We start from the raw sequence: 7949 nt of genomic DNA, 5'->3' as shown, positions 1-7949 counted from the left end.
GAAGTCAGGGTCTTATAAACTCTACTGAATCCTCATTGTACCCAGCCCAATACTAGACATACCAGGCATTGAGTAAAGTATTATTAATTTAATAGCAAATGTCCGAATTTCAAAAGTTTTCTTTGATCCAAAGAATAGGCTTATATTTCGTTGTCCTTCAACAGAGAACCAAGAACTCTTCAGGAATCAGTTTCATAGATTCAAGGTCAATTCCCTTCTCTTTGGGGACTAAAATGCAACCATGTAGTTTAAGGCTACCCAAAATGGAATCTTAGCCACTTCATGTTTTTTAAAGGGTATGACAGTGACTTCTCCCCATGCTATTCACTGTCCAGAATAAGCCAGAAGTGGGTATTGACCTCTTGCCTGGCCTCCTTACACAGGCTTCTTTCAAGGACTCTACCTGGTACATAAATGTTGAAAAAACTACCTTCAGAAGACCAGCTTCTAACAAGAACTCAGAACTAGAACAGTTTTTTAACGGTCTTCCTTAATAGATGTTTAGTAAACAGTTTCAGACACATTTTACAATAAAAAGCTTCTGCTAAATGCCCTTGTGTGTAGGAACATATTATTAAATCAAAACGCAAAAACTTCAAACGTCTAAAACTTTATTGCCAGAATAGCAAACTTCATAAAGACACCTTTGAAAGTACATAGAAAATGACAAGCAAAATGAACAGAAAACTTTGACTAAAGGACAGCAAAGATTGCTACTATCATGCACATACAGTCAAATTAATACCAAACCAAACAGGTACATTTAAGAGTATATGGGTCATGCAATCCGAGGAGACGCATTCCAAAATGCTGGGGTTTGAGGGGGATTCTTTTTGTGTGGGGGCGTGGGGGGATAGGGTAATTTTCTCCTCATACAGAAAATGGAAATATTTAGATGAGACGCAGACTGATGACTACAAGGTCAATTTCATTTTTATCTCCAAGAACAGAAATCTGGGTTATAGGCCATAAGAAGTTCAAGAAGCATCACTCAAAAATCTAAAGACAGAAGAGAAGAAACAGACTCTAGATTCAATTTGTGTTTTCCTTACAACTGATTACTACTTCCTATACGCTACATCCAGTGTATGACATTGGTTCAGGTAAGCTAAGAAGATAAAAAGCCAGAACAGCCTTTACCATTTGATTCCCCCCATGGCTACATTTTCTTAAGCCTAGAAAGTTCTATCACTATCCTACAAGCACAAGGTTTTCTTTCTCTATTATTTAGTAAAGTGAAAATTCATATAAATGAAAGCCAAGGTCTAGCAACCATTTCCAACTGACTACTAGTGCCCAATAGAGCTGGTGCTAATGGAGTAGGAGTAGGTGTGGGAAGAATTCCCCGTCGCATCGAAGCTTCCTCTCCGGGACCCACTGCGGGAACCGGACCGGGAGCCAGAGCGGGAGCCGGAGCGGGAGCCTGGGGCAGAAGACATGTTATAAGGGCTGGGCAGGCCCTTGGAGGAGACCGAGGCGGCCTCCAGAAGGCGCAGGCCGGTGATGTCTTCCACCATGGAGCGATTCATGGCATCCTTATAGGATATCTTCAACTTGGTTTTGGGGCAGGTCAGGATCTTGCCGTAGTTGCTGGGGTCTTGCAGCCTCTGCGCTGCCCGGCCGTCGATGTACCCCTTTCTGATGGCTTCTTCCATGCTCATCCTCCCTTGCACCTCGGGGTCAACCAGGCCCCCCGTGAGGTACTGGAACTCCAGGAAGCGCTGGCCGGCCTCATAGGGGAGCCACTTTTCTTTCACTGCCTCTGCTGCCGACATCTTCTTCTTTCCCTTCACTCCTTCAAAGCCGAGGAAGGCTTTCTGAGCAGGCTTCAGCCTGGTGGCCATATCCTGGTCGAGCAGGCCCTGGGAGACGGCGTCCTGGAGGGGCAGCTTCTGCCCCGTGGTGGGGTGGATGATGCCGCCCGTGCAGGCCTGGGCCTCCAGAAGCCTCTGCCCAGTGATGCTGTCAACGATACCCCGCTCTATCCCTTCCGTGATGGAGATCTTCTCCAGGTTTTCCGTGTCGAAGATGGCTGCAATGGGGCTCGATTCTTCCAGGGTTTCGGACAGAGACCTGCTCTTTATGGTTAAATTCCTGACGCTGGAGACGGTGGAAATCTTGCTTAAGGACTCATGTCGCGAGCTGCTGAAGACATCATCGCTGACGCCACTCCCGGTGCCACCGCTGTTGCCGACACCATTCTTCAAGGAGATCATATCAGCAAACTGAGTGAGGCTGAGGCTGCCGGACTTGTACTGGTCAAAGAACTTCCTGTCAACGAGGCCCCTGTCAATCGCATCTTGAACATCATACTGACTGCCCGTCTTCCTGTCTACCAGGAGCACCCGGGTGGAGCCGTCTGATCCAGTCATGGTTATTTCTTCCCACTCGCACTCCTGCTCACACAGTTCTTTGAAGGTTTCGTAATCTATGAGGCCCTTCTTGTAGGCCTCCTGGACAGACATCTCCTTGTTGGTTTCCGGGTCAACTATGACCACTCTGCGCTTCCTGAGGGTATTCTTTTGGGATGTCTGCACCTGTTTCTTCTTTTCTTTCAGGGGCAGAAGACACAGCCCCGTTTCCTCATCCTTAATGCACCTTTCTTTCAGCTGCAGATATGTAAGGTTTTCTTCAGTGTTTGGGTCAAAGAATCCTTTTGTATCGTCACTTGGATCCGAGAGAATCTCACTGAGCTCCTGATTGAAGTAGCCCCTCTTGTACGCTATGTCAACGGGCAGGCGGTGGCTCTCCTTCGGGTCGATGATCCCACCGGTTGCAATCTGTGCTTCCAACAAGCGAATGCCATGGCCCTTTTCGATGAGTTCCTTGTTCATGGCTTGGAACAAGGAGATGGTGTTTCCTGTTTCAGGGTCATTGTAGCCAGTGACAGCTCGTTCCGCAGACAGGAGCTTCTCCTTGAACTCGATGCCCACCAGACCTCTTTTGTAGGCTTCCTCCACCGGTAACCTCAAGTTGCTAACAGGATCCACGATGAAGCCAGTAGCTGCTTGCGCTTCCAGGAGCTCCAGGGCAGTACCAGGTCGGACCAAGCCAATTTTCATGGCCTCGTAAATGCCAAGCTTCTGTTTTGTGGTCTCACTGTAGATGCCTGCGATGCAGCTTGAACCCTGAAGGAAATCCTTAATTCTCTCACCAACCTCATCATAAGAAATCTGACCTGATTCCAGTTCATTGACAGTGGATGGTCTCAATATACCGGAATCAACCAGCTCGGAGATGGGCACGGGTTGTCTGATTCCCTGGAAGGACATACTTCTCTTCTGTACTGACAGCAGCAGCAGACCGGTGTGCGGTTCGATTCTGCACCTTTCCCTCAGCTGCATGTAACTGACCTTCTTTTTGGTGACCGGATCCATGAAGTTCTTCTGACTATCTCGGGGATCGTTCAGGGACCGATACAGATCTCTGTCAATCAGCCCACGAGCCAAGGCTGTATCTTTCGGCAAAAAGACGCTGTTCACAGGGTCCACCACACCCCCTGAAGCAATCTGGGCTTCCAGCAGACGCATTCCGATTTCCCGATCGATCAAATTTTTCTTGATGGCTTCGGACACAGATACCGTCTTGCCTGAAAATGGGTCATCAAACCCAGTGACGGCTTTCTCTGCTGTGTATATCTGCTGGCGGTCATCGAAGTCGATGAGGTCCCGAGCTATGGCGCTGTCAACAGTCAGCTTCTCGTTCCTGTGGGGATCAATTATACCACCAGTGGCTGCCTGGGCCTCCAGAAGCATGACTGTGGATTCTGGGGTGATCAATTTCTTTCTCTTGGCCTCTACCAAAGAGTATTTCTCCTTAGGGGAAGTGGAAACTCCAGCGATAGCGCCTGCTCCCCGAAGGAAAGGCTGGATCTCAGACGCAACTTCTTCCGCTGACTTTTTCCCCTGCAGCAGTTTGTCCAGGGTTGTTTTGTCGATCAGCTGGCACTCGTACAGCTGCAGCGCCGTCACCTTCTTCCTCAGTCCGTCAAACACCAGCTTCGAGGAGTCAACGGACCACTCGTACTCAGTCTGGGTCTCGCGGTGGGACCCATACGGGCGCTGCCTGAGTTTGTCGATTTCCCTCTGAAGCCGGGAGCGCTCTATCTCCAACTGGGACTGGGTCTCCCTGCTGGAATCCTCCAGCTTCCGCTGGCACCTGTCCTCGATCCTCTTGATCTCCGCCTGGAGTCTTTCAATCTCACTCCTAAGGCTGTTCTTCTCTCTCTCGCTCTTTTCTCTTTCGGACTCTATCTTCCTAACAGTCTCCTCTTTGCGGGAACACTGCGTTTTCCACTGGTTCAGGTCGTTCTGGATCTGCTGTTTCTCACGCTCCAGGTGCTGTTTCACCCTGCTCTCTGCCTCGAGGGCCACTTTGGCCTGATTCAGCTCATCCTCCAGCCTCTGCAGCCTGGCCTTTTCTTGCTCCAGAACTTTGATTTTCACCAGGAGGCTCTCTCTCTCCTGCACCACCTGAGAGCACTGATTATTGGATTCCTGAATCCTATTAGATGCCTAGAATGCAAAAAAAAAAGAAAGAAATGGGAAAAAATAATGATGTGATCATATCACAGGGCCATTATCATTTAACTTCTTTTCCTATATTTTTAAAAAAAGTATATTTACTTATCGGCCCTTTTCTTTTCCTTGAGCACACTGTTAATTTTGTTATCTTACAAGTTCCTGAAAAAAATTCTGTAGATACATGTTGCCACTTTGATCAATGGCTTCTGTACTTTCTATATTTTTCCACAGAAGGAAAAAGGAGCAGCTGTAGACCTGGCTTACTCTTAATAGTAACTATGGTTTGAACAGATATGGGGAGTTTTATTCCAGGTTATCCCACCTGCTGTACCTACACTTCACCTGTTACAGCTATACTCACATGTTTAATAAAGCAATACAAATCTACAGACGTACGCACACCCCTCACCCAGCCCCACACAAATATTGTCTACAGAAGTCAAACGTATTAGAAGTTCAAGAGGTTGAGTGTTTTAATTAGGGGTTAAAAGAAGAAAAGTCAAACAAAAAGAAACATATTAGGGCCACGATGGAAAGAGCAGAGAATAAGGCATGCAGAAAAATCACAGAAGCAAGCAAGAAAGCGATTTTCAAACTGCACAGAAAACCCATTTAATGTGGCTTTTATTTAGGAAAACTTCAATTACAAATGTTACGTCACAGCTCACAAAGAGCCACCTTCTAGAAGACAGAGTGGAACACAGAGGAAGTGAGCTCAGATGTCACACCCCAGCCAAAGTTGGAAGAGCAGAGCCAAGTGCGGGTTACACAGGGACGGGCACTCGCTGTGGGAGTAGAAGAGAAGGGCAAATGGCACTGAAATGACCCTGAAGTAGCGTCTGGATTAGGACAGACGGCAGCACAGCCTCAAAAAGAAAAGCGAGACGTATGCAAGCATCCAGCCCAGCAGCAAGAGCACAGCCCAGCTGGGAGGACCGTGGAGGGAGTTAGTTGAGAGGAAGTGAAGCGGCGATCAAATATTTGTGAATACCTCTAATGCCTGCTTTTGGAATTTCTCAATTTCCTGTCTCAAATTTCCCCTCTCTCTCTGTAAATCATTAATCAGGCCCTGCAGCTCCAGGGTCCGGGTGTTGCTGATCTGCAGCTGGCTCCGGAGCTCCAAGATGGTGGCGTTTTTGTCGTGCTCAGCCTCGCTGCGGCCCTGCTGGAGGTCATCGTACTCCAGCCGGAGGTTCCGCAGTTCCCCCTCAAGCAGCAGGTGCTCCTTGGTGAGGTTCTCAGTCAGCGACTGCAGCCTCTCGATTTCAAGCCTGCTCTCGTTCAGGCTCCTGCTCTTGTCCTCAACAGCCTTCTGGAGATGCTCGCTCCGCACATGCGCCTGCCTGGCGTTCTCCCGCTCCTGCAGCAGCTGCTGCTGCAGGGCCTCGACCTGGGAGGCCAGCCTGCGCAGCTCGTCCTGGGTCCTCTGCTTCTCCCGCAGGTGGCCGTCCAGCACGTCCCGCTGCTGCTGCAGCTCGTCCTCGCTCCTCTGTTTGACGATGGACACCTGCTCCAGCTGCTGGGTCAGGCTGGTGACCTGGATCGCCTGCTCCTTCAGGGACGCCCGCAGGGTCTCCAGCTCCTCCTCTAGCTTCTTCCTCCTGCAGGAGTCCTCGGAGGCCGCCCGCTTCAGCCACACCAGCTCCTCCTCTGCCTTCTGCTTCTGCAGCTGCAGCTCCTTCAGGGAGCTCTGGCAGCGGGCGATGTCCTGGTCCCTGACGGCCCTCTCCTGGGACACCCGCTCGTAGTCCGTCCTCAGGCATATCAGCTCCTGTTCCTGCACCTTCAGTTTGCTGACTGTCTCCGTGGCACTGCTGTAGGCCTTCTGCAGCTCACACTGTGCCCTCTGCCACTTGGCCTTCTCATCCTCCAGACACTTCCGCTGCTTTGCTTCCGTCTCTGTCAGCTGCTTTAGCCTCTCTATCTCCTTGTTTTTATCCTGGATCGTCTTGGCGGCATCATCCAGAGACTGCCGGTACCGTGTGCTCTCTTCCATCCGCACCTGCGTGACCTGCTTCAGCTCCACCTCCAGCTGCTGTTTCCGCTGCGACATCTCCAAGCCCGCGGCCTTTTGCTGCTGGACGTTCTCTTCGACCCTCCTGAGGTTCTCCGTGGTCTGGGCTAGAGCGTTCTTCAGCTTTGTTACTTCTTCCGAGAGGCTCCGGTTTTCCCTGGTGAGGTTGTCTATCTGGGCTCGGTAGCCGCTGGTGTCCTCCTCCTTCTTCAGGGTGAGCTGGTGGATGGTCGTCTTGGTGATGTTGATCTCCGTCTCGAACTGGTTCTTTAAGCTGATGATTTCCTCATCGTAATTGCTCCTTACCTTAGCCAGTTCATTCTCATATTCCCGACGGTGCTTGGCCTCCTGCTGAAACTCAGCTTTGAGTCTTTCGATCTCCTTGTTTTTGTCCTGGATGGTCTTGGCAGCCTCCTCCAGGGACTGCTTGTGCCTGGCGCTGTCCTCGGAGCGCTGCTGGATGACCTGCTTCAGCTCCATCTCCAGATGCTGCTTCTTCTGCAGCATCTCGGAGCCACAGGCCTTCTGCTGCAGGGCATCCTCTTCTGCCCGCCTCCGCTGCTCCGTGGTCTGCAGGATGCTGTCGGTGAGCCGGACAATCTCAGCCTTCAGATCTCGATTCTCCTTCATGCATCTATCGAGCTTGTTTTGGAAATTTTTGGAATCATCCTCTTTTTGCATGGATATCTCCTTGATGGTAGTCTTTGTGATGTTAATCTCTGTTTCATACTTGTTCCTTAAATTACTCATCTCCTCATTATAGTGGTTTCTTACCTTTGCCAGCTCATTTTCATATTCTCTCTTCCGGGTACCCTCCTCCTGCAGAAGAACCCTCAACCTCTCTATCTCGAACTCCTTCTCCTTGATGGCTTTCTCAGACTCTATTTTCTGCCAGCCGAGGCTCTCCCTCTCGCTCTGCCTCGCTTTCTGCAGCTGGTCATATTCGTTCTTCTGTTGATCAAACCTGTCTTCCACGGTTTTCCTGCTTCGCTTTTCATGCTCGATCTCGTAAGTCAGCCGGGTGATCTTCTCATTGAGCTCTTTGATTTGACTGTAGCACTTGTCTAGATTTTGCTTGGCTGACTTGCCATCCAGCTCAGCCTGTCTCTTCAGCTCCTCCAGGCTCACGAGCTTTGCTTTGAACTGGGAACACTCCGCCTGGTATTTCTGCAGGTTCTGATCCAGGAATTTGTTCTTACTGCAGTTTTCAGAGTTGGCGTCTCGGGCCAGCCTGAGCTCCTCTTCCAAAACTTCGATCTTGGTATTTTTCAGCTGTGGAAGGGAAATCAGAAAGCGTGTTGAAAGAAAGATGCCTCACATCATAAGAAAGAAGTGGTACTTCCTCCCCCCAAGACCAACGTGCTTTCTCATTTCCTGTTACACACCTGCACACACACAGACAAGCACGCACA

General features: G+C 49.9%; 1 protein-coding gene across 3 annotated transcripts in view; it reads right to left on the bottom strand.

Moving 5' to 3' along the window:
* Nucleotides 1-594: 594 nt before the first annotated feature.
* The window catches only part of DSP (desmoplakin), a 69742-nt gene continuing 62387 nt past the window's right edge, over nt 595-7949 (bottom strand). For 2 of the 3 annotated variants that reach the window (XM_079935486.1, XM_079935485.1), the window contains exons 23-24: nt 5515-7809; nt 595-4514 (exon numbers count right to left, since the gene is read on the bottom strand). In XM_079935486.1, the coding sequence (XP_079791612.1) occupies nt 1290-4514; nt 5515-7809 (5520 nt within the window). In that variant the 3' untranslated portion in view covers nt 595-1289. The remainder of the gene's footprint in view (nt 4515-5514; nt 7810-7949) is intronic. The other variant, XM_079935487.1, reaches the window with a different exon arrangement.

The sequence above is a fragment of the Stenella coeruleoalba genome (genome assembly GCF_951394435.1).
Source record: "Stenella coeruleoalba genome assembly, chromosome: 10".
In the NCBI taxonomy this organism is placed as follows: domain Eukaryota; kingdom Metazoa; phylum Chordata; class Mammalia; order Artiodactyla; family Delphinidae; genus Stenella; species Stenella coeruleoalba.
This window is presented reverse-complemented; position numbering and strand designations above follow the sequence as displayed.